This window comes from Bufo bufo, chromosome 1 (assembly GCF_905171765.1).
Source record: "Bufo bufo chromosome 1, aBufBuf1.1, whole genome shotgun sequence".
Lineage (NCBI taxonomy): Eukaryota > Metazoa > Chordata > Amphibia > Anura > Bufonidae > Bufo > Bufo bufo.
In genome coordinates this window covers 594606496-594633431 of record NC_053389.1, presented here as the reverse complement: position 1 = coordinate 594633431, position 26936 = coordinate 594606496, and the positions used below count along the sequence as shown (strand labels likewise).

General features: G+C 43.4%; 1 protein-coding gene and 1 long non-coding RNA gene across 5 annotated transcripts in view; both read right to left on the bottom strand.

The window, feature by feature from the left end:
- Positions 1-1290: 1290 nt before the first annotated feature.
- Positions 1291-2975, bottom strand: LOC120987134. Its single transcript, XR_005775929.1, has 2 exons — positions 2796-2975; positions 1291-1568 (listed from the first exon to the last, which is right to left on the bottom strand). It is a non-coding gene; the product is annotated as an uncharacterized LOC120987134 (long non-coding RNA).
- A 3357-nt stretch (positions 2976-6332) lies between these two features.
- LOC120985401 overlaps positions 6333-26936 on the bottom strand; it is a 43201-nt gene continuing 22597 nt past the window's right edge. For 3 of the 4 annotated variants that reach the window (XM_040413510.1, XM_040413507.1, XM_040413509.1), the window contains exons 2-3: positions 9761-10292; positions 6333-6714 (exon numbers count right to left, since the gene is read on the bottom strand). In XM_040413510.1, the coding sequence (XP_040269444.1) occupies positions 6350-6714; positions 9761-10244 (849 nt within the window). In that variant the 5' untranslated portion in view covers positions 10245-10292 and the 3' untranslated portion in view covers positions 6333-6349. Of the gene's footprint in view, positions 6715-9760; positions 10294-26936 lie in introns of all 4 variants that reach the window. The other variant, XM_040413508.1, reaches the window with a different exon arrangement.

Here is a 26936-nt window from a genome sequence, read left to right as displayed (position 1 = left end):
ATTCTGGGGTATCTTTTCATATAACTATGTTGTGCCATTCCTCTACTATTCCTACAAATAAATTGCCAGCAGTCTGCAATAGATCCAGCTGAATGTTACCAGTTGAGGGGGGTCTCCCTCCCCATCGTGACACTATCAAATCATGGGGAATGCAAGTAGTTACTGAAACAGACATGTCAAGGGAGGCCACAGGTCCTCTTTAATACACTAGGCCTTATTTTACAGTGTGCATTATTCCCTGAGTTAATGCAGTTTTTTTTAACAGGAAAAAAATAAAGAATTATATTGCATGCCACGGTTAGTGCCTTAACCTCTTAATGACCAGGTCTGAAAATGATTCAAGGTGTTATCCGGTTATATTTTTGTTCTTCTCATCCACAATTAGGATGACCCTCATTTTTTTATCCTTACTGGGCCGAGCACTGCACTTCAGGTGGAGTTCTGCAGCAAGCATTTCCCGGATCACGTGTCGTAGATTGGGCACACGACTATCCCCATTTGAGAATTACACCGGGAGCGCAGCGCTCATCCGGTAATGATAAAAAAATAAATTATAGACATCCTATTCTTGTTAGACTCACCACTATGGGCAAGATGAGATGAAAAAATATAACTGGATAATAACTGCATGTGGTGGTTTAACTCTCCTAACTTTGATTGACTACTAAAAAAAAAAATGTTTATGTTTTTTTCATGATACACAGGGCTTTTTATTAATATATTTAATGTGATTTTTTTATGTTTAAGAAAAACTGCAAAACATTTTTTTTAAAGTCATTTTTTTCAAACAATAGCTCTTTATTCTTTAAATATACAAAGTGACACAAAAATAAATCAGTTCCCTATTTTTGTAGGTTGTTTTGATATAGAATATGTACAGTTTTCCTGTGACAGTTAGCGTGGGTGCTTTTAGCATTTTATTATTTTTTTAAATATATTTTTGGCACATAATATATTCTGTCCAGTGATAATTCAAAGACCTCTGGGGGGGGGAGACACTGACTTTTTTTTTTTTTTTTGCATCTTTCCATTGTACCTGGGGCATCCAAAAATTGCCCCCTGTTGGGGCATTGTACACAGGCAGAGCTGATCTGGGTCTGCCAAGACTTAGAAGCACTGCTCTGCCCAAGAACACATGGTGATCACATGATTGCCAGGGTCCAATAGAGGCAGGGACATAGGCTATTGTTTTATTCACTGCATACCGCTTATTGAGGAGTCTAGCACCAAGCGTCATGCAGTGCTTGATCGTTTGTCAGGTTAATGACCAGACACTTTTTTGTGATGTAGCGCACACAATGGTTTAACCCCTTAGTGACCACCAATACACCTTTTTACGGCGATTACTAAGGGGCCTTAGGCTGGGTCGCCATGAGAGCCGCACTCCTGCTCTAATAGCCCAGACGGCAGGAGCATCAATATACCCCTTACATGCTGCGAGCAGTGGTGCCTGCCGTATGTAAGCAGTGATAGAGGGAACGGACTCCTTCTGTCTACCATTGGCACCCCGCAAATGCGATTTCAGGGTGCTGATGTGTGTATAGGCTGGCTGGGACCTGGTGTTGGCCCTAAGCCTGCCTTGAGTGTTCCCCAGCAAGCTGGTCAATATCAATATAGCACTGACAATAAAATGCAATGCACTATACACAAGTGTTATTTACCCAAAAATGATACCAATGGAAAGTACAAGTCGTCCTGCAAAGATCAAGCCCTCAAACAACAAAAAAATGGGTCTTGTTGGGATGTGGTGATGCAATTAGATTTTCTTTTTTTTTTTTTTTTGAGTTTTATTGCACAAAAGTAGTAAAATGTAAAAAAATTATATGTATTTGGTATCACTGTAATCGTACTGACCCAGACAATAAAGATATTATGTTATTTATACCAAAAAATAAAGGCCGCAAAACAGCTACATAGATGGAAAAATAAAAAAAAATGTAAACGCTTGGTCAGTAAGTCCTAAAATAGGCTAGTTCCTAGAGGGTTAACAGCTTTAACTGTTTTATATGTTGGGCTGCCAAAGTAATTATTGCTGCAGTTTTTAGACACTTAAGATAATTAATGATTTAGTTTTGTCTGAACGGGTAGCTATGGAGGCGATTTAGATTGGCGTTATTTTTAATTACCTTTAGGGCTCATTCAGACAGCTGTATGTTATTTTGTGGTCCTTGTGCAATCCGCATTTTTGCAGAACCATAGACTTGAATGGGGCCACGGACAAGTATTGGACATGTTCTATCTTTTTTGGGGACATACAGAAGCAGATAGCACACGGTGTGCTATCCGTGGATTTTGCAGACCCATAGAGATGAATGCGTCAAAAGGCACAGAAAATTAAAATACAGTTTACCAGCATTCCCTTCCGTAAATGGGTTTTCACATAAATAAATGTTTAGGGAACTGATGTTTGACCATCTCAGTCAGTCCCATAGACAGCTAATACAGTGTTGGTCAAGCATAGGCCCTACTTACTCAGGGACTAGTTACTAGTCTGACCGCTAGCAATCGTAAATTCATCACCTATCCTGTAGCTACATTTATTGTCTATCCTTGCTGTCACAGAGATCAGAACTCCTTCCAATTACTTCATGGTGAGCATGTGCCAATATCTAGCAGCTAATCTGAACAGGCAGTGCTGCAGTATAAAGCACAAGGGAGGTGCACAGGAAGTAGATTGTACACTAATCTCACATTCCCACTGAACAAACTAGCTGACCCACAGACACTGAGGGTAATATTGGTGGTAACAACAAAAACAACAATGTGAATAAGTTTTCATGTGCTCCAGTACTGACGGAGCACTGGCCAACATAATAGAAGAAACGTGCACAGATAATACACACAACATTCTATAATGTATATAGAATATCCATATTCCTGGTATCTTCCAAGTCTTTTAGGTATTTCTCCATCTTGTCTACTTACTATATTTCCTGAGGTAGATATATATATATATAGATATAGAGATATATATACACACACATACACATACATACACACACACACACACACACACACACACACATACATACAGTGGATATAGAAAGTCTACACACCCCTGTTAAAATGTCAGGTTTCTGTGATGTAAAAAAATGACAAAGATAAATAATTTCAGAACTTTTTCCACCTTTAATGTGACCTATAAACTGCACCACTCAATTGAAAAACAAACTGAAATTTTTAGGTGGAGGGAAGAAAACAAAAAAAACTAAAATAATGTGGTTGCATAAGTGTGCACACCCTCTTATAACTGGGGATGTAGCTGTGTTCAGAATTAAGCAATCACATTCAAAATCCTGTTAAATAGGAGTCAGCATACACCTGCCATCATTTAAAGTGTCTCTGATTAACCCCAAATAAAGTTCAGCTGCTCTAGTTGGTCTTTCCTGAAATTTTCTTAGTCGCATCCCACAGCAAAAGCCATGGTTCACAGAGAGCTTCCAAAGCATCAGAGGGATCTCATTGTTAAAGGGTATCAGTCAGGAGAAGGGTACAAAAGAATTTCCAAGGCATTAGATATACCATGGAACACAGTGAAGACAGTCATCATCAAGTGGAGAAAATATGGCACAACAGTGGCATTACCAAGAACTGGACGTCCCTCCAAAATTGATGAAAAGACGAGAAGAAAACTGGTCTGGGAGGCTACCAAGAGGCCTACAGCAACATTAAAGGAGCTGCAGGAATATCTGGCAAATACTGGCTGTGTGGTACATGTGACAACGATCTCCCGTATTCTTCATATGTCTGGGCTATGGGGTAGAGTGGCAAGACAAAAGCCTTTTCTTACGAAGAAAAACATCCACGCCAGGCTACATTTTGCAAAAACACATCTGAAGTCTCCAAAAAGCATGTGGGAAAAGGTGTTCTGGTCTGATGAAACCAAGGTTGAACTTTTTGGCCATAATTCCAAAAGATATGTTTTGCGCAAAAACAACACTGCACATCACCAAAAGAACACCATAGCCATAGTGAAGCATGGTGGTGGCAGCATCATGCCAAGGGGCTGTTTTTCTTCAGCCGGAACAGGGGCCTTAGTTATGCTAGAGGGAATTATGAACAGTTCCAAATACCAGTCAATATTGGCACAAAACTTTCAGGCTTCTGCTAGAAAGCTGAACATGAAGAGGAACTTCATCTTTCAGCATGACAATGACCCAAAGCATACATGCAAATCAACAAAGGAATGGCTTCACCAGAAGAAGATTAAAGTTTTTTAATGGCCCAGCCAGAGCCCAGACCTGAATCCGATTGAAAATCTGTGGGGTGATCTGAAGAGGGCTGTGCCCAGGAGATGCCCTCGCAATCTGACAGATTTGGAGTGTTTTTGCAAAGAAGAGTGGGCAAATCTTGCCAAGTCAAAATGTGCCATGCTGATAGACTCATACCCAAAAAGACTGAGTGCTGTAATAAAATCAAAAGGTGCTTCAACAAAGTATTAGCTTAGGGGTGTGCACACTTATGCATATAAAAGATTTCAGTTTGTTTTTCAATTGAGTTGTACAGTTTATAGGTCACATTAAATGTGGAAAAAGTTCTGAAATGATTTATCTTTGTCTCTTTTTTTTTTACATCACAGAAACCGGAAATTTTTAACAGGTGTGTGTGTGTGTGTGTGTGTGTGTAATATATATATACACACACACACACACTTTCAAAGAAGAGGCAGCACTCTCCAGGATGAAAAGTGAAATGACCGCTTTATTTCCCCTGTGCAACGTTTCAACTGCTCATTGCAGTCTTTCTCAAGCAAATATATATACACACACACACACACACACACACACACACACGTTCCGCGATCCACATACACACAGTTTTACTCCAGGTTTTCATAACAACCCAGCCATTTTTCTTCACTGCTGTAGGTCAGCTTTAGGCTAGGGCTACACATGTGTCGCACGACAATTTTTATAATGATAGTCTATGGTGTTGCACTACAACATGTGATATGCTGCGACTGCAACGCGACAGTCGCAGAAAAATCCATCTTGGATGGATTTTTTGCAACTGTCGTGTCACAGCATGTCATATGTCGCAGTGCGACACCATTGCCTATCATTATAAAAATTTTGAGACAAAATGTTGCACGACGCATGTCGTCGTGTAGCCCTAGCATTGAAGGGGCGGGCACTGTGGAGGTCACTGTCAAGGGGGCAGGCCGCTGTGGAGGTCAATTTTAAGGGGGCAGGGGCCAGTATTAAAGGGGCAACTGCTGTGGAGGTCACTGTTAAGGCAGCAGGGTACTATGAGGTCACTGTTAAGGGGGCGGGCCCCTGAGTAGGTCACTGTCAAGGGAGTGGGGTGCTGTGAAACTCACTGTTAGGCCTCTTTCACATGACCGTGTGTCCCCCATGGCCGTAGGCCGTATTGTGGCCCGCATACGGCGGGTCCGCAATACACGAGGCACCGGCCATGTGCATTCCGCATTATGGATGCGGACCCATTCACTTGAATGGGTCCACAAATCAAGAGATGCAGTGCGGAGCGGAAACACGGAATGGAAGCACTACGGAGTGCTTCTGTGGGGTTCCATTCTTCCGTCCTGCAAAAAGATAGAACGGACCCCATTTGAACCTTGAGATTCCCCTACCTTCCCGCCCTCTTTCTTGATTCTCCATTTGACAAGTGCTAGGAAATTGGTCTCTGGAATAGGTGCCTTATCCTCTAGGCCTTTGTGGCCCATGGTAAAGTGTCATGCTTTCTTCTTAGCCAGCTAATCGCATCGAGGCCCTAAGGGTAAGACTGCGTGTACACAAGACTATACATCATCATCATCATCATCCAAGTGAATGGGTCGGCGATCCGCAGCACGGGCATGGAGCCCTTATGTTCGTGGGCAAGAGGCCTTAAAGGGGCGGACTGCTGTGAAGGTAAAAAAGTTAAGGGGATGGGCTGCTGCATGTGTCGTTAAAAGATAGACAGTATCCCCCATAACAGTGACCTCTACAGCACCCCGCCCCTTAACACCGACCCCCCCCCCCCCCCCCCCCCCCACAGTGCCCCGCCACTTTAAATGAAATAGATGAAACATACCCATGCACAGCCGGGTCCTTCTGCTAGTGTATAATAAAAGGACGTATTTGTGAGCTCGGTTTGCATATTGAAGGGATCTTTTGGCCTCCTATGGTTTTTCTGAATACATGGCCGTTGCTTTTATTAAGCTTTTAGCTTATGGCTCTGCTCTTGCAATTGCGGGGTACACAATTTGTTGTACACCAAATCAAAAGTGATTGCTTTGAGGATGAAGATGTGGCACGTTGCAAAAGGTGCCCAAGAAGCATCCTGAAAACAATGTGTCATACTTTAGTCTTACACCCACTTTCTTCGAGCCTGCTCTTCACTCCAGTTACAGTTTGCTTTTTGGAACATCGGCCTCGAGACCATTAATGAAATTGTTCAGGATATCTGTGTACTCCTGTGTGTGCCTTCGAAGATGCCCTGCGTGTACCGATTTCTCCCATTTCTTGCCCTGCACCTCGATTCCTTTCTCCTTCCAGTACTGCAGGAGCTTATCCACTGTAATATGATCACTCAGTGGGTCATTTATACAGTAGAAGAACAAGGCAGGACAGGTGACTGGGTTTTCCCAAAAGGCTTCAATTCCATTTTCATAGTAATCTGCAGTATGGGATTTTAGGAGTGAGAAGTAAAGTAGCGTTACACGTACGATCAAGGACTGTAAAAGAGGAACACTGACCATGCGTGCCACACCTGCAAGAACACAAGAGGATAGGTAAGTTTTACACAGAACTGATAATATACAAAAACTGTATGCTCAAAGAACAAGATCTCAAATGCAACACAAGCAGATGGTGGCCACAGCTCTGTGTTTCTTAAGGGTATGTTCAAATGGCATGACAAATATTTTGTGCCTGAATCCATTTCCCATTGTTTTCAATGGGAAATCAGTGCCATAGTTTATACAATACGGCTAAATCTGCAGGTGGATCCAAGGAATGCAAAACTGCAGTCAGGCTCCGATTTCCTCTGCGGGTCCTGAGCCGAATACATGTCAGATTATTCTAGCTTGTATTTTTACCATCTGAACATACTGCAATAATTGAATTCTATTTTGGCCAAATCATTGAAGAGAACAGAGCCCCAAAACACAACTGGACAAGTAATGGTATGTTCACACTGAGTTTTTTTCTGTGTGGATTTTCATGCAGATTCCGCTCATAAAATGCACACAGAAAATGCATGCAATCCACCTCCCGCTGATTTCAATAGGAAAACCGCATGGTAATGTACATGGCGTTTTTTGTTTTTTTTGTTTTTTTTTCAAGCTTGCGGTTTAAAAAAGACACTACCAGGGAAAATTGAATTTTGAAGCGTATTCCGCATCTTTTTCTTCAGTGAACAAAATAAACTCAGTGTGAACGTACCCTAAGCAATCAAGACCCAAGTGATACAGTATTTTCTGGACTGTAAGACGCACTTTTTAGCAAGAAAAAAAAATCTTATAGTCCGCTGTCAGAGTGGTCCAGCAGTGCCAGACCTCCCTGACTGCTTCCTTAAATGATCCAGCAGAGTGCTCATACAGCGCTTTGCCTGATCAGTCAGAGGTGTGTGTCTGCAAGCGTCTCTCTCTCTCTCCCTGCCCAACACTGATCCAGTGCAGGCAAAACAGGAGGCTGAACCATCAATTCCACACATGGAGAGGAAGGTCCTAAGCTGTAGTAAAAGGAGATGAAAACAGATGAATTGCATCTAAATGACCTTAAATGGCGGAGCCAAATCAGGAAGAAGAGAAAGTAGTGGTGAAAAGTAGCATTTACGTAAGGGTTGTGTCTAAACTTGTGTCACAGGGTCATGTGGGGTGCGGCTTGTAGCCAGGTGCGTCTTCTAGTCCAAAAATATGGTAAACGAAAAACAGGGACATTTATCAAGAGTGGCATTCCCATGGCGCCGGTCTTCATCCCTGTGCGCTGGAGTGATAGGAGCCTAATTTATTAAAAGGTGGATGCCTCTTAATAAATTAGGCGCATCTCTGGCAATCCATGTACCAGAAAACGAAGTCTAGACCAGCTAAAGTCTGGCATAGACTTCAGCTATAACGTAGGCCAGTTTCTGGCGTGAGTTATAGAAAACCCGGAGAGCTGTGCAACCGTCCACACCATTTTCTCACCACCTTGGAAAAGTGGCAAGAAGCTTAAACAGTTGCAAATTATAAACACACATATGGTGTGCCCCATAATTTGCAACTTGTTTATGCCACAATAATGATGTAAATAGGTTGATAAATGTCCCTCACTGTATTTTTAGATGATAGGTTTGGACTGATGGGAACGTGTTCCAAAGGTCAGAAAAGTTCAACATTACTGAAACACATTTTTTTCCATTCAATAACCCTTATGTTTGCTACAGCATATTAAAGTCGCCTGTACATAAGTGCGGATGAAAGCACATTAGATCCACACAAATTTCCGTGCGTTTCTGCACCATATCCACAGTGTTTTACATGTGGATTAGATGTGGTTTTGCTACAGACCTCACCCTTCATTGGAAAAGGGTGTAATCCGCAGCTAAAACCGCAAACATAATCGAAATGCTGCAGATTTGGAAATCCGCACGGCAGGTCAATTTCTGCATACAAAAACAAATCTGCAAAGTGTACACGAGATTTGTGTAATCTCATACAATTGCTGGTACTGTAATACGCTGCAGTTTTTCTCCAAGGGAATCTGCGCAGAAAAACCACATGTATTCCGCAATGTGTGCAGGTAGCCTTAGTGAAGATTTTACGCATTTCCAGTTACTTATCAAGGGGCACTTTATCAAGACCTTTGTTACTTACGTGGTGGCATGAGATGCACTCGCCTCTTTAGGCAGGTCCAACACAAACTGAAATCTACGCCCGCCCTGAGCTTTCTGTGTACCTGTTAATTAGGGCTCCCTCACACAACCGTATGTCTTTCAGTGTTTTGCGGGACGTTTTTCCGTTTGTTTTTTTTAGTAGTGTTTCCGGTTCCATTCCGTTTTTTCCGTATGGCATATACAGTAATTACATAGAAAAAATTGGGCTGGGCATAAAATTTTCAATAGATCGTTCCGCAAAAACGGAACGGATACGGAGTACATTCCGTATGTGTTCCATTTTTTTTGCGGACCCATTGACTTGAATGGAGCCATGGAACGTGATTTGCAGGCAATAATAGGACATGTTCTATCTATTCAATGGAACGGAAAAACAGAAATACGGAAACGTAATGCATACGGAGTACATTCCATTTTTTTTTTTGCTGAACCATTGAAATGAATGATACCGTATACGGAACGCAAAAAACAGCCCATATACGGAACGCAAAAAACGTTTGTGCGAACAAGCCCTAACTGTGTATCTAATGCCACCACAAACTAAATCATGACAGGTGGGAGAAATGTCAGCCTTGATAGATTCTCACACTTGCCTTGTAAATGCGCAAAATCTTCACCAAAATATGCCGTACTGAACGCAAGGGTTATTCAGTCTTATTTCTAAATGTCTTAGGTCACGTAGGCCCTGTCCCCTCCTGACTTTATTATTTTTTTTTTTTTAAGCATGGCATAAAACATTTTGGCACCATTATTTTGACATGGGGGCTTAATAAATCTTCTCCCAATGTCAGCAAACAATCATCTGGATCCCATTTTACACAGCACACTGAGGGCCATATTGAAGAAGAAAATCAAAGTAGTATTGTGATTGATAAAAGCACCCATTTTTGCACAGAAACACTAGTTACAAACAGATTCACTTAATTTTAGGCTTATTCACCTGTTGCCATTCTTTCCAAGCTGCCAACCACAAGACTATCAAACACTTGACCATGAATCCGGTCCAGCATTTGCCGCTTCTCCTTGGAAGAGCCCACCAACATCTGTGCAAATGTGTAGCCTCCTATGGACATTGCATGAAGGTAAAGTTTACGGGAGCAAAGATCCTTCTCGTCCATCAGGAGATTAAGCAGACGTCCTGCATGTTCCAGACCTATCTTGGGCCACAAAAAGTGTGATAGTGAGCTCTCTGCCACTAACACATCAAAGCCCAGTTTAAAGTACAGCTGGATATATTTTTCAAAGGATTGAGCATTTGAGCCTAGCCAAGGAAGGAACAGTAACAGTGGACGAGGAGATTGACAGTTTTCAGATGCTGCTGGGTTGGAGTACAGGGAGACAGAGTTGGAATACTTTTTCACATGTTGAGGCGATGAGGTGGCCACAGCTTGTTTCTGAAGGACAGATCCAGAGGTTTCTTTCATAGTAAGGTCACCAGGTAACGTGCTTGCTTGATACTGGAGAAAACGACCCTGTAAAAAAAGTACAACCGCCAACATTAAGAGTTGTCAAGCTTTGTGGACTTTTTTGGCATGTAACAGTAGTGACGTGCTTCTTGGGGAAATGTCACAGCTGAGGCCATTCATTGGCTGCAGTGGCTTATATGTACATGAACATCTGTCCAGAAAGTTACAGGACGGGGACCCAGTGGAAAGTGAGGAACAGGTGAGTATTATTTCTTTTCAATAGGTACAACAAGCTTGAAAGTTAAAGAGGACCTTTCACCACTCCTGACATGCCTGGTTTAATAGCTTCATGCATTTCCCATGTAATAAATATTCTGGAGCATCTGTTCTTATGGCTCTGTGTTGTACCATTCCTTTATTTCTATTAGAAGTTATACAGCAAGTCTGCAGTAAGGGTACAGAGGGGTGGTAACTAGTTGGGGGTGTGTACGTACATAGTCTCACTCTATCCCCCCCCCCCCTAACTGGTTACCACCCCTCTGTACCCTTACTGCAGACTGCTGCCAATGAATTCATAACTTCTAGTAGAAATAATAAAGGAATTTTCTACAGTCATATAGATAGCTATGAAAGCAGGACCCATCCCTCAGTACACAAGCCCTTTCACCTGTCCAGCTGTGTGTAAATCAGACACAATATAGAATTAGGGACGGCCACACAGTCAGCTTTCCTGAGGCAGTTTTCAAAAGCCAAAATCAGGAGTGAATCATGAAAGGAGAGAAAGTATACAGGACAGATAGGACTTCTCCTCCGTTTTGAATTCTCTCCTAGTCATGGCTTCTAAAGCTGCATCAGGAAACCTGACCGTGTGCCGATCCCCTTAGGCCAGATTCAGACCAGAGTAGTATTTTACATAACGTACAGCACACAGACCCACTACTGTCAATGGTTCAAATCACATGTTTGTTTTCAGCACAGACCACTGGTCTCGCAACATGCACTATTGAAAGTCGCACCATGCAACTGAGTACAGTAAAACAGATAGGAACTGACTATCATGGATCTCAATGATGCAGTCAGTTCAAGTCAGGGGAGCTGCGGTCGGTCCGGAAGATGTGGCCATCACACGGCCTATGTTTCCCAGATTGAGCACGGAATTAGCCCTTACTGTATAACCAAATTATGTACAGTCCTGATCAAAAGTTTAAGACCACTTGAAAAATTGCAAAAAATCATATTTAGCATGGCTGGATCTTAACAAGGTTCCAAGTAGAGCTTCAACATGCAACAAGAAGAAATGAGAGTGAGACAAAACATTTTTTGAGCATTCAATTTAATAAAAACAACGAATAAACTGAAACAGGCTGTTTTTCAGCTGATCAAAATTTTAGGACCACATGCCTTTAAAAGGCCAAATCTGTGCAAAGATGTGGATTCATGGTCATTTTCTGTCAGGTAGTCACACGTTGTGATGGCAAAGGCAAAAAAACTCCCTTTTTGAACGTGGTCGGGTTGTTGAACTGCATAAGCAGGGTCTCTCACAGCGCGCCATCGCTGCTGAGGTGGGACGCAGTAAGACAGTCATTTGAAATTTCTTAAATGATCCTGAGGGTTATGGAACAAAAAAGTAAAGTGGAAGACCCAAATAAATTTCCTCAGCACTGAGCCGGAGGATCCAATTGGCTGTCCGTCAAGACACTGGACAATCCTCAACCCAAATTAAGGTCCTTACTGGTGCTGACTGCAGCCCCATAACCATCAGACGGCATCTGAGACTGAAGAGCTTCAAAAACAAAAAACGTCTTCAAAGACCCCGTCTCCTTGAACGCCACAGAACTGCTCGTTTGGACTTTGCAAGAGAGCAGCAAACATGGGACATTCAAAAGTGGAAGAAAGTTTTATTCTCTGATGAGAAAAAATTAAACCTTGATGGTCCTGATGGTTTCCAACGTTACTGTCATGACAAGCAGATCCCACCTGAGATGTTTTCTACGCGCCACAGTGGAGGGGTCGCCATAATGGTCTGGGGTGCTTTTTCCTTCAGTGGAACAATGGAGCTTCAGGAAGTGCAGGGGCGTCAAACGGCCGCTGGCTATGTCCAGATATTGCAGAGAGCATTCCTCATGACTGAGGGCCCTCGTCTGTGTGGTAACGACTTGATTTTTCAACAGGACAACACTACAGTACACAATGCCCGCAGGACAAGGGACGTCTTCCAGGAGAATAACATCACTCTTTCGGCCCATCCTGTGTGTTCCCCTGATCTAAATCCAATTGAGAACCTTTGGGGATGGATGGCAAGGGAAGTTTACAAAAATGGACAACAGTTCCAGACAGTAGATGGCCTTAGTGCGGCTGTCTTCACCACTTGGAGAAATGTTCCCACTCACCTCATGGAAACGCTTGCATCAAGCATGCCGAAACAATATATATATTTTTTTAACAAATCTCTTTTTATTAAGAGAATCATAATATCAGACCATCACATATGAGATATAAGCAGGGATAATACATACATTAGAAGCAAGACAGGAATTATCCGACATTTTTCAGATAACCGAAACATCAGATTGAACATAGATACATGTTTCTGTGTGAACACGGAAATAAAGAAAATAAAGAAAATAAAGAAAAAGGCAGAAAACAAAAAATTCAACGGTTCGGTTGTTTCTATAGGTAATATTGCAGTTATAAGTCTTCATGTGTGTGCCCAGCTCCGGATGCCCTCCTCGTCCAGATATGCGGAATACTGAATATGGATAAAATACTCTCTCTCTACACCAAAGTCTAACATTATTTCGCCCTAAACTCTCTCCAAGGAGCCCACAATTCAAGGAATCTATTATGTGTCTTGTTGGCCCAACCTACCAATTCCTGCATCAAAAATATTTGGTCTATTTTTGTGTACAACTCCTCCAAGGAAGGAGATGTAGGCCGAAGCCAATTTAGTGGGATTAATAGTCTAGCTGGTTGTACTTATAAAATCGGTAGGTCCGATAAAGCTGGTCGCCAGGTGTCGGAAGGCAGCCATAATAACACTGATGTAGGGGATAGCTTAATTGAAGTTTTACATATTACATTCACCTGGCGTTCTACCAGCTCCCAGAATGATTGAATATTTGGGCAAGACCATAGAATATGACCTAAAAGGAATCCCTCGCCCCCCCCCCACATCGCCAACACAGATCATTTATTGAAAGTCCCATTCTGAAAAGCTTGAACGGGTCATTATACCAGCGAGTCATAGTTTTGAATGAGTGTTCCTGTATTGTGATGCATTTAGAAAACCCATGGGATCTTTGGTATATCTGAGTTAGTTCATAGGGGGAGAAAGAGCGGTCTAAGTCAGATTCCCAAGCTCTGATAAAAGCTGGGGTGCTAGCAGGCCTCTTGGTCAATAACCATTTATACAAAAACGAGATACTACGCCTAGGGCAGTTTCTCATTAGACGAGAGTTGTTCAAACCAAGTAGGGACAGGGGGTCCATCATATCTGGCTATTAATTCTTGGCAAGCATTCTTAAGCACATTAAGTGCCAAGAAGTTTTACACTCCCACTAAGTCTGAACAGAACAGGGTTATGTCCCTCTCTGTCTTTAATCTGGCAAGGAGGAATGCCAATAGGGTGTTTTTGAGTATTCTCCAGAATTGTGGAATGATTGGCGTATCAGCTTTTAACAGGAAGGGAATAGCCATAGCTGGTAAATTGTAGGGTGGAGTCGAGAAGAGTTCCATATGACCCATGAGGTTTTTAACTGTTCTAAAAAGGCTCGAGGTTAACCCCATTGGTTTAGCATCCGGTAAATCTAGTCCCCATAGGCCCGCTAATTGTTTTTCTGACAACATCGCAAGCTCAATATCTGCTCCCAAGGGTCTGTAGGCCGGTACACCAAGAAGTATCCATCTCTTTAGTTGTATGGCTTTATGGTAAGAAGCTAAGTCTGGAAGTCCGAACCCTCCATGTGAACGGGGACTGATTAGTCTATCGTAAGCTACCCTGGGTTTCTTACTCCTCCAGAGGAATGCCGTAAACAATTGACGGACACGCCTGAAGAAAGATTGCGGTACACTAATCGGTATCATTTGTAGCAGATAAAGCAATTTTGGAACTATATACGTTTGTAGGACATTCTTGCGACCAATCCAAGAGACCCATGGGAGCGTTAACGAGTGCAGTTGGGTTTGCATTTTCCTGGGTTTGCATGGAGAGCGGCGCCCAGGGATCCCCCTGCACTTACTATTATCCCTGGGCGCCGCTCCGTTCTCTGGTTATAGGCTCCGGTAAAGTCATAGTTAGGCTCCACCCATTTGAGCCTGCCATGGTCTCCTTCTCCTATGCTGTAGCGCTGGCCAATCGCAGCGCTCAGCTCTTAGCCATGCTATAAGCTGAGCGCTGCGATTGGCCAGCGCTACAACATAGGAGAAAGACGCCGGCAGGCTCAAATGGGTGGAGCCTAACTATGACTTTACCGGAGCCTATAACCAGAGAACAGAGCGGCGCCCGGGGATAATAGTAAGTGCAGGGGGATCCCTGGGCGCCGCTCTCCATGTATGTATATTCAGTTTACATACTTGATTCTGATGAAAGGTCCTCTTTAAGAGGGATAAATAGTTAGTGTTATATAGTTTTGAGGGGTCGCTAGTGATTTCCACGCCCAATTAAATGGGTATGACGTTTTGAGAGTCTTCAGCGCGGCAATTGGTAGTGATATTCCCATCGCTACCGATTTAGAGTAATTTATTTTGAAGTTAGATAATTCTCCCAAGGTGGAAAAAAGATCAAGAATCATAGGAAAGGCTTGTCTGGGGTTTGTGACTAGCAGCATTAAGTCGTCAGCAAATGCAGCGCATTTATGTTCAATAGGCCCAACCTGCAGACCTCTAATCAATGAATTGTCGCGGAACGCTTGTAATAGCGTTTCCATAACCATTATGAACAGTGACGGGGACAATGGACAACCTTGACGGGTGCCATTGGTGATAGGGAACTTATTTGACAGCGTGCCATTGACTCGTACTCTGGCACTGGGTGCGCTATAAAGAGACATTATCGCTTGTATGAACTCAGAGGGAACTCCAAACCTTTTCGGCATCAGTACTCAACATCACAAGAGGCTGTGAGTTAAGTTTAGACCACAGGATGGCGTTAATGATACGACAAGATTGGAAGTGACCCTCTCTGCCCATCACGAAGCCAGCCTGCTCTTTATTAATAATCTTAGGTATCAAAGAGGACAACCTGGAGGCTAGAAGTGTGGCCCAAATCTTTATATCCAAATTTAACAGCGATATCGGCCTATAATTACCACACTCTTTTTCGTCTTTACCTTCTTTATGAATGATTGTGATCGCGGCCTCTACAGCCTGGTTAGGGAGAGGTTCACCCCTCGCCAGCACCTGACATCACTTAGTCAACTGGGGCAAAAGCAATGGGAGAAACTTCTTATAGTACCCTATCGGTAGACCATCAGGGCCTGGTGCTTTGCCCACAGGCATTCCCTCCATCACCTTTTTTACTCCCTCTTCTGAAAAAGGTTCCGTCAAACTGAGGCCATCATCCCTGCTTAGGACTGGAAGTTTCAGAGCAGTTAGGAAATTATCTATGCGGTGTAATCTTTCAGCCCCTGAGAGGTTGTTCCTGAAGAGGTCCCAAGATTGTATAGCTTTTTATAAAAAGAGCAAAATTCTGCCGCTATTTCAGAGGTGTTGGAGACATATCCACCTCCTAAGGATTTAATGGAGGAGATTAATTGCGCATCCCTTCTCTGTTTGATTTGGTGGGACATAAGTTTGCCTCCCTTATTTCCGTGTAAGTATTGTTTAAATTTGGCATACTGATACGCTTTTGCACACTTAACGTTAAGCAGTTCTTTCAACTGCCTCCTTAAGGATTTGAGCTCATCTTGAGCATGGGTAAGTCTGGACTGTTTCTGAATAGACTCAATGTTTGCTATTTGGCTTAACAGCGAGTTCAGTTTTTTTTGTCTTTCTTTTTTAACTTTAGCACCTAAGGCAATGAGTTCTCCACGGATAAAGGCTTTATGAGCTTGCCATATAATTGTCTGGGACGTATCGTTTACCGTGTTATCGTGGAAATCGTGGGACAATTTGATGGACAATTCAGAAATGTGAGTGTCCGCATCAAGTAGAGTTTCGTTTAGGCGCCACGACCATTCCCTCACAGGGAGGTTGGCGAATGAAAGTGTAGTCGTAACGGGGGCGTGGTCCGAAACTGTGATGGAATCTATTTGCAACTGGCGTAACATGCCAATGTGTGAATTGGAGAGAAAAATATAGTCAAGTCTTTGAAATGATTTATGTACCGAGGAGTAAAACGTAAAATCCTTATCTAAGGCATGTAAAGCTTTCCATGTGTCTGTCAGTTGCAAGTTTCTCAGTAAACCATTAATACCGCCTAGCGTTTTCTGTGACGCAGTAGAATTGCCTAGGGACGTGTCTAAATTTGAGTACAGGGAAACGTTAATGTCGCCCCCAATAATCCGCATACCTTCAGCAAAGTCCTGGAACTTTAGTAGGGTCTTGCGTAACCATCTATGTTGTCTGGCGTTGGGCGCATAGAGGCCTGCTATTGAGACCAGAAGACCTCCCATTTTACCCTTTACAAATAGAAATCTGCCCTCGGGGTCGTCTTGTATCAGGGTAAGTTCAAATGGGACATTTTTGCTAATGGCAATACTAACTCCCCTAGAGGCTGACGAGTGAGTACAGTGAAACCAAGTAGGGAATTGCGGATTTGAAATAAGGGGAATTTTCCCCTTTTTGATGTGTGTTTCCTGTAATAGACAAATGTCACTACCAAGTTTTTTCAGGAGCGTATAAATCTGGGACCTCTTCTGTGGTGAGTTAAACCCTCTGACATTGAAGGTAGTAACTTTTAGTTCTGCCATTTAATATCGGTAACCAGACCTAGAGCAGATAGCCGACAGTACACCGCATAGACATAGTACATACCAAATGCAGACCCGTCGAGCCAAGTCCCATGCAGGGCGTGCACACAGTGAGGTGACACCTGGGTATCAAATGGGGCGCGTCTGAGGAGGCTTGGAATACAAGACAGGGAAACAAATAAGCTGAGTACATAAAAATTGGGGAACATGCTGAATACGCAATGGCGGGTAAATACGCTGAGTACATAAATAAAAAAGCTGGGTACATAATAATTGGAGATCATGCTGAATACACAATAGCGGGCAAATACGCTGAGTACATGAATAAAGAAGCCGAGTACATAATCAATGGGGAGTATGCCGAGTACACATTAGCGGGCAAATGCGCTGAGTACATGGACAAAGAAGTAGAGTGCACTAGTGCAAGTAGAAAAGCTGGGTACATAATTTTGAGGAACTAAGCTGAGTACATCTGTGTGCATGGGGGAGCCAGTTTCACTTGAGCATGTGGCTATGCTGAATACATAAGTTGGAGGCGAACGCTGAATGCATGTAATGGGACAGGTAGATCAAATATGAAACACCAGGTAAGTATGTTGGCTGCAGTCAGGAGAACAAGTAGTGGGAATACACAATAAGGGCTTTCTGTTAAGGTAAGGAGTGGCAAACTGGCCATCTGGTTATTATTATTACGAAGTCTGGGCACTGACCAAGAAATAGACATGGTAGGTAACTGACAATGAGCATAGTGGACAATCACCGAGGGGGCATCCAGGCTGAGCACACGACCACCTACCGAACCGCAATGAGCACAAATAAAATCATAACAGAAACTACATAAAACCGTAAGCATATGAAAGTAAAAGCATATGGCTGAGGTTATACATCAAGGCTGCAAGGCGGTGGGATAACTGAATGACCGGAGGAACATCCTAACCCAAAACCTCCCTCCCCCACTTCAAAGGGTTAACTGAGACCTTGCCTGGTACACAAGTCCAGGACCGGTGTTAATAACTGGAATGCACAATTTGAGCGTTATAACAATACATAAACTCTGTAAATGGAGATATCTAAATCTCCTGAAGGCATGGTATAGCGATAAACAATCCCAGAGGGGATAACATGGAAGTGCCACTGAAAGCAGCTAGCAGGTGAAGAACTCCCGATTAAATCTACTGGATAAGAAAGTTAGTCACAGGAACTCCATGGGTTAACGTGGGTTCTTCAACCCGGCATCTTTCTGCTGTTAGATGATCTCTGCCGGGACACTGCCGCCCAAGGGTCTGAGGACGGTAATTGAGGCAGACGAGAGGTAGAGATATCAATCAGCAACCAGGAATCTATTTCCAGCGGAGCGATTTCCAGGATTTTCCATGCGGCTCGCAAGTACTGGGGTGACCTAACTGAACATCTTCTGCTGTTTTTTGCAAATGTGATCCCTAAAGGGAATAGCCACTTATACATTACTTTCTGGTTTCTCAGATGATCCGTGAGCGGCTTCAAGACTCTGCGCTTGGCCAATGTAGAGGAGGCTAAGTCTTGGTAAAGAGATATGGGTGAGTCCTTATAGGATAACTTTTTCCTTGCGGCTTGAAGGATCGCAGCTGTGTCCCTGTAGCTTAAGAGGCCACATATGACATCCCTCGGGGGGTCCTCGTTTTTAGGCACAGGGCGTAAGGAGCGATGGATCCCTTCTACAATAATGGCGGATGCCCTTTCATCTCCCAGCAGGCTTGCAAATAGGGCTAAGGCAGTCCCCTCTAAGGTTTCATGTGTCACAGACTCTGGAAGTCCCTTCATACGTATATTCTTTCTCCTGCTTCTATTTTCCTGGTCCTCAATCATGAGGAAAGCATTATTTAGGGTAGTAATTTGCTCTTTTGAGATATCTGATAGAGCTGTGCTGTGAGCTATAACTTGCTCTTGGCGGGACTCTAGCAGCTCAACTTGGGATCCCAGGGCCCGCATGTCATGGTGCAAGTCTCTTACCTCCTGTAACAGAGGAGCCAGGGCCTGTGACAGCGACTCTGTGAGGAAGGACTTAGTGATGTGTTCAGCATCATTCTGTGGATTGTCCTCCGCTGGGCACTCTGCATAGTCCAGATCTTCCTCGGCCTCTCTGTCAGACTCCCGCTCCTTGTGCCTGGGCGCCATCTTGGTTAGGCGTGCAGGAGACTGCATGGATCGTTTATGAACAAATTTGGGGAATCTCTGCCGAATCTCTGCCGATCTTCCCCATTTTGGTTTATCAGCGGGTGTGCAAAAGCTGCAAAGTGGGGTTAATGGAGGAGAGAGCTCTCACTCACAGCTCCGTCCTGCACAGCGGTTAGGCTTCCCCCCCTCCCCGAAACGAATTTTTGAAGTGATAAACAATAACGGTGGAGCTACTCATTACTGAGTTCATGTTTGGAAGTTGGATTCTGTTTTGGGGGGTTTTAGTTTTTTTTTTGGAGGTGTGGTCCTAAACTTTTGATCAGCTGAAAAACAGCCTGTTTCAGTTTATTCGTTGTTTTCATTAAATTGAATGCTCAAAAAATGTTTTGTCTCACTCCCATTTCTTCTTGTTGCATGTTGAAGCTCCACTTAGAACCTTCTTAAAGAGGACCTTTCACTAGATTAAAACATCTAAACTAACTATACAGCCATGTAGAGCGGCGCCCAGGGATCCCCCTGCACTTACTGCCTGAGTCATAGCCTGAGAGAAAAAAAAACCTCTCAGGCTATGAGCTGAGCGCTGCGATTGGCCAGCGCTACAGCCTGGGAGAAAGAGACCCCGGCAGGTTCCCCTGGGTGGAGCCTAACTATGAAGATACCGGAGGCTATACCGGGAGAACGGAGCGGCGCCCAGGTATAACAGTAAGTGCAGGGGGATCCCTGGGCGCCGCTCTCCATGTCTGTATAGTTAGTTTAGATTTATTTTTTCATCTAGTGAAAGGTCCTCTTTAAGATCCAGCCATGCTAAATATGATTTTTGCCATTTTTCAAGTGGTCTTAAACTTTTAATCAGGACTGTATTAGAGGTAACATAGTGGCTTAGCACTGGGGTCCAGGATTCAAATCTGTCCCAGGACCATTACTGTGGTTTCCCTCCAGGTATTACAGTTAAAGGGGATGTGTCACTTCAGCAAATGGCATTTATCATGTGGAGAAAGTTAACCCCTTCACGACTGCAATACGGCTATTTAAGTGGCGGTCGGGACTTTAAAGATAGCGCCCGCTCCTGAGCAGAGTGAATGCCATAGCCGCCAGGTGCCTGCTGCTAATGCCGATCATGGAAAAGTAAATCCTCAGATGCATATAAAATGTTGAAAACCCAGAAGTGCGCGCTTCCAGGTGTGCTCCGGTTCCCCCTGGCGGGGATCGGGTTAGCCAGTGTGTTAGCAGCAGCTCCTGTCCTCCTGTGTGACAGGAGGCTGCTGCTTAGTAATGTCTATGGAGCCCGGCCTGTAGCAGGGCTTCATAGAAATACTGTAAAATCCTCATAGACTTCAATGCTAATGCATTGGAGTCTATAAGAAAAGCAATCCAATGATTGCTTGTTATAGCTCCCTAATTAACCCCTTAACGATCAGCGCCGTATATGTATGGCGCAACCGGATGTGATTTAATGCCCAGCGCCGTACATATACGGTGCACTAATCCTGCACCAGCCCGATCAGCAGCAGGGGTCCGGCAGTCACTGATAGCCGGACCCCTGCGCTATGCGCCGGCATCAGTGAAATCACTGATGCAGCGCATTAACCCTTGCACTGCTGCGGTCAGCGCTGACCACGGCACGTGCGGGCTTCAGACTTGTGCGGGGTGTCCATCATGTCCCCGCGCTGCTTTGACGGGGACCCAATGGCAGGGAAGGCAGCCTGATGCCTTCCTTAGGCATTGTGGCTGCCTTCCGGGAGAGCCTGTGAGACCCAGCCCCCTGGATCTCACAGGCAAGCAGGCTGAAGTGTATTAGGCCGCTTTCACACAGGCGAGAATTCCATGCGGGTGCAATGCGTGAGGTGAACTCATTGCACCCGCACTGAATCTAGACCTATTCACTTCAGTGGGGCTGTTCAGATGAGCGATGATTTTCACGAATCACTTGTGCGTTGTGATTGCGGATGCGGTGCGATTTTCACACATAGGTTGCTAGGAGATGATAGGGATGAGCAAGTCAATTTACTGTATTATTTTCCCTTATAACATCATTAGAAGGGAAAATAATAGCATTCTTAACCCCTTTAGGACACAGCCTTATTTCACCTTAAGGACCAGGCCATGTTTTGCAAATCTGACCAGTGTCACTTTAAGTGCTGATAACTTTAAAACGCTTTGACATATCCAGGCCATTCTGAGATTGTTTTTTCGTCACATATTGTACTTCATGACACTGGTAAAATGAAGTTAAAAAAAATCATTTTTATTTAAAAAAAATACCAAATTTACCAAAAAAATATTTAAAAAATTGCAAATTTACAAGTTTCAATTTCTCTACTTCTATAATACATAGTAATACCTCCAAAAATAGTTATGACTTTACATTCCCCATATGTCTACTTCATGTTTGGATCATTTTGGGAATGTTACAAGGCTTAGAAGCAAATCTTTAAAAATTTTCTGAAATTTTCAAAAACCCCATTTTTAGGGACCAGTTCAGGTCTGAAGTCACTTTGCGAGGCTTACATAATAGAAACCACCCAAAAAATGACCCCATTCTAGAAACTACACCCCTCAACGTATTCAAAACTGATTTTACAAACTTTGTTAACCCTTTAGGTGTTCCACAAGAATTTATGGAAAATAGAGATACAATTTCAAAATTTCACTTTTTTGGCAGATTTTCCATTTTAATAATTTTTTTCCAGTTACAAAGCAAGGGTTAACAGCCAAACCAAACTCAATATTTATGGCTCAGATTCTATAGTTTACAGAAACACCCCATATGTGGTCGTAAACTACTGTACGGGCACACGGCAGGGCGCAGAAGGAAAGGAATGCCATACGGTTTTTGGAAGGCAGGTTTTGCTGGACTGTTTTTTTTGACACCATGTCCCATTTGAAGCCCCCCTGATGCACCCCTAGAGTAGAAACTCCAAAAAAGTTACCCCATTTTAGAAACTACGGGATAGCGTGGAAGTTTTGTTGGTACTAGTTTAGGGTACATATGATTTTTGGTTGCTCTATATTACACTTTTTGTGAGGCAAGGTAAAAAGAAATAGCTGTTTTGGCACCGTTTTTATTTTTTGTTATTTACAACATTCATCTGACAGGTTAGATCATGTGGTATTTTTATAGACCAGGTTGTCACGGACGCGGCGATACCTAATATGTATACTTTTTATTTATTTATTTAAGTTTTACACAATGATTTCATTTTTGAAGCCCAAAAAATCATGTTTTAGTGTTTCCATAGTCTGAGAGCCATAATTTTTTCAGTTTTCGGGCGATTACCTTGGGTAGGGTATGATTTTTGCGGGATGAGATGACGGTTTTAGTGGCACTGTTTTAGGGTGCGTGTGACTTTTTGATCGCTTGCTATTACACGTTATGTGATGTAAGGTGACAATTTTTTTTTTATTTAGCACAGTTTTTATTTTTTTACGGTGTTCATCTGATGGGTTAGGTCATGTGATATTTTTATAGAGCCAGTCGAAACGGACGCGGCGATACCCAATATGTATACTTTTTTAAAATTTATGTAAGTTTTACACAATAACAGCTTTTTTTCAAACAAAAAAATGATGTTTTAGTGTCTCCATATTCTGAGCCATAGCTTTTTTTATTTTTTGGGCGATTGTCTCAGGTAGGGGCTAATTTTTTGCAGGATGAGGCGACGGTTAGATTGGTACTATTTTGGTGGGCAAACTCCTTTTTGATCGCTTGTTGTTGTACTTTTTGTGATGTAAGGTGACAAAAAAATTGTTTATTTAGCACAGTTTTTATTTTTTACGGTGTTCATCTGAGGGGTTAGGTCATGTGATATGTTTATAGAGCCGGTCGATACGGACGCAGCGATACCTAATATGTATACTCCCCCCCCCCCCCCCCCTATTTTTTACCTATTTTTTACCTATTTTTTTAACTTTATTTGGGGAAATACTTCAATTACTCTTACCAGTAATATGTTTTCCATGAGCCCATGATGAGATCCTCCCACTTCTGGACAGGAAACAGGAACTTCCCAGATCTTTAAATTGGTCCATTGCCTTCCACCACTCAGTATTTGACAAGATTCCTGGGACCAGCAATGCACCTATATATAGTAAAACTAATAACACAAGCAAAAAAAGTAAACCAGAAAAAAAAAACACTGTGCCAAATATATGCCAGAGATTATATATATATATATATATATATATATATATATATATATATATATATATATATATATACATATACACACATATACACACACACACACACACACACACATACACTCTCCTTTTTTTCTTTTTCTATTTAGGGAGGGAATTATGTAGGTGCTGTCATGGGCTCATGGAAAACATATTACCGGTAAGAGTAATTGAAGTATTTCCATTACGCCCCATGACAGCACCTGTGAGAGACTAGACTAGATAACTATTAGGAAGGGGCTACAGCCTGCAGCAACTTTCTCCCAAAAGACATATCCTGCACAGATGAAAGGTCTAACCTATAGTGCTTGTAAAACGTAGAGGGGGAACTCCACGTTGCTGCCCTACAGATTTGTTCAATGGTAGCGCACCCTTTTTCTGCCCAGGAAGAGGCTACTGCCCTGGTGGAATGGGCTGAAAAATCTGAAGGGACCTGACAATCTGATTATGAATATGCCAGACCTATCGCTCTCTTGATCCATCTGGCTAAAGTACGGCTTGTAACTTTCGAGCCCCTGTTCTGACCCTGAAACTGAACAAAGAGTTGCTGGGGTTTTCTAAAGCCCTTCGTAGACTCTAAATATGCAGAGACACACCTTCTGACGTCTAAAAGTATGAAAGGATTTTTCCCCTCTGTTCTTTGGGTCCTGACAAAAGGAAGGGAGAACTATTTCCTGAGATTTATGGAATACCGACACTACTTTGGGCAGGAATGCAGGATCCGGTTTGAAAACAATTCTATCCTCCAGAATCTGAGTATATGGTGGGGAAGAGGACAAAGCGGATAGTTCTCCTACTCGTCTGGCGGATGTAATGGCCACTAAAAATACAGTCTTATAGGACAGCATCTTTAAGGGGATGTCCCCAAGAGGCTCAAACGGGGCCTTGGTTAGAGCAGAAAGAACCAGGTTAAGGTCCCATGGGGCTGATTTAGATTTAACTATAGGACATAGTCTAGAGCAGTGGTGGCGAACCTATGGCACGGGTGCCAGAGGTGGCACTCAGAGCCCTCCCTGTGGGCACCCACGCCCTGGAAAAAGTCTAATATGCCTTAGAATGTTCCTGCCATTCATCAGCGCAGGGCGCACTATGAACAGCACAGGCAGCGCACTGAATGTAGCTATTATAGCTAAGTGATAAAGTACATGGAAGATAAACTATATTGGACTGTAGTATTCAGGGTAAATTGCCGTGTTGGCACCTTGTGATAAATAAGTGGGTTTTGGGTTGCAGTTTGGGCACTCGGTCTCTAAAAGGTTCGCCATCACTGGTCTAGAGGATCCCTTAATTAACCTTTTGACCCAAGGAGGAGTAGCCAATCTAAAGTCAAATAGGGCACTCAGTGCCGAGACCTGGACATTGAGAGTGCTGGGTTTAAGCTTTTTGTTAAGGCCTTCCTATAAAAAATTTAAAAATTAACGGGATGTTGGGTGAGCTCAAGTCTAGGCCTGGCCCTGCAAACTGAAGGAAGGTCTTCCATACCTTTAGATAGTTTTCAGAGGTGACTTTTTTCCTACTAGCTAGGAGAGTCCCAATGACTTGTTCTGATAGGCCTCTAGACCTGAAGAATGTCCTCTCAAAATCCAGGCTGTCAGGTGGAGGTTCTTGACTTCCCGATGATGTAGAGGGCCCTGATATAATAGGTCCTGTCTCTCTGGAAGTATCCAGGGATCGGCTATTGATAGTCTCCTCAACCAAGCAAACCAGACTCTTCTTGGCCAAAACGGTGCTATTAGTATCACTGTTGCCTGCTCCCCCCTGATCTTCTGGATCACTCTGGGCAACAGGCTGATGGGAGGGAAAGCATAGACTAGGCCCTTCCCCCCCATGTCTGTGAGAGTGCATCTGTGCCTATCGACTGATCCTCCCTGCTCAGAGAAAATAAACTTTTGCACTTTTTGTTCTCCACCGAGGCAAATAGATCTATCGTGGGAGATCCCCATAGGGCCTCTATTTGGTGAAATACTTCCTGATTCAGACACCAATTCGCCTGACTGAATCTGTGTCTGCTGAGAAAGTCCGCCTGGTGATTCTCTGAGCCTTTCAAATGAACCGCTGAGAGAGAAAGAGCTTTCCCCTGAATTAGCAAGAAGATCCGGGATGCTAGCTGCATTAGTGGAGGAGATCTTGTTCCCCCTTGCTTGTTTATATAAGCTACCACCGAGGAGTTGTCGGATAGGATCCTGCCATGTTTTTGAGGCAAAGATGGGAGACTTTCCTTTAATGCGCACAGGACTGCTCTTAACTCCCTGGCATTTTGGGACTGAGCACTCTGGGTTTTTGACCAAGGGCATTGGAAAAACCCCAAAACTGAATGGGCCCCCCATCCCCAAGGGCTTGCGTCTGTGGTTATTATTAAGGGGTCGTGTCTCAACCACTGACCCCAGGACTAGGGACTACAATCTTGCGATCCAGGGATAGCACCCTCCCGTCCCATTTGGACAAAATGTGCCATTGAAGTATTCTGGACCTGAATTGGGCCCACCTCACAGCAGGAATGCAAGCCGTCATCAGACCCAGAATAGACATTGCTTTTCTTAGGGAAACTTCCTTGGTTTTGCTGAAAGACCTGATTTTCTGCTGAATAACTTTCTTCTTGTCTGCCGGAAGATAAGATTTCTGTGTCTGAGAATCTAATAGGATGCCTAAGAAAACGCATTTGGAGGTTGGAATCAGGGATGATTTGTCCCAATTTATTAACCAGGCCAGGCTCATCAGGATCCCCAGGACCTTCTGTATTTGAGATCTCAACAGCTCTGGGGACTGCCCTACCAAGAGAAGGTCGTCCAGGTATGAGATTATAATGATGTCTGACCTTCTTATTTCTGCCATTAGCTTTGTGAAGAGCCTCGGCGCTTGTGATATCCCAAAAGGAAGTGCTCTGAACTGCAAATGAACGATTGATTCTCCCATCTTCACTGCTACCCTCAGGTATCTCTGAGACAAAGGATGAATGGGCACGTGATAGTAGGCATCTTTTATATCTATTGAGGCCATCACGCAGTTGGGGAACAGCTGGAGGACCGTGGAGGAGATGGATTCCATCCTGAATTTCTGGTAGGACAAATATTGGTTGAGACTCTTCAAATTTATTATCAGCCTGAACGTACCGTTGGGCTTGGGAACCAGAAATAGGGTTGAATAAAAACCCTCTCCTTGTTCGTTCTTTGGGACTGGAACAAGGACTGCCTTTTCCAGGAGGTTGTTTATTTCCTCCGTAAGTGCCGCCTGTTTTGGAGAATTTTGGTTTAAGGAAGTAATTTTGAATGTCCTGGGTGGTAGCCTTTTGAAGTCCAGGCGGTAGCCTTTCTCTATAATACCCCTTACCCAGGCGCTTGCGGTAATATTTCGCCAGGCTGGAGAAAACAAAGAAAGACGACCACCTACTTGGGGTCTGGCGTCATTGTTGAGTGGAACTTGAAGTTTGAGGTCTGGATTTAAAACAGCACACTTTTTGATTTATCGGATC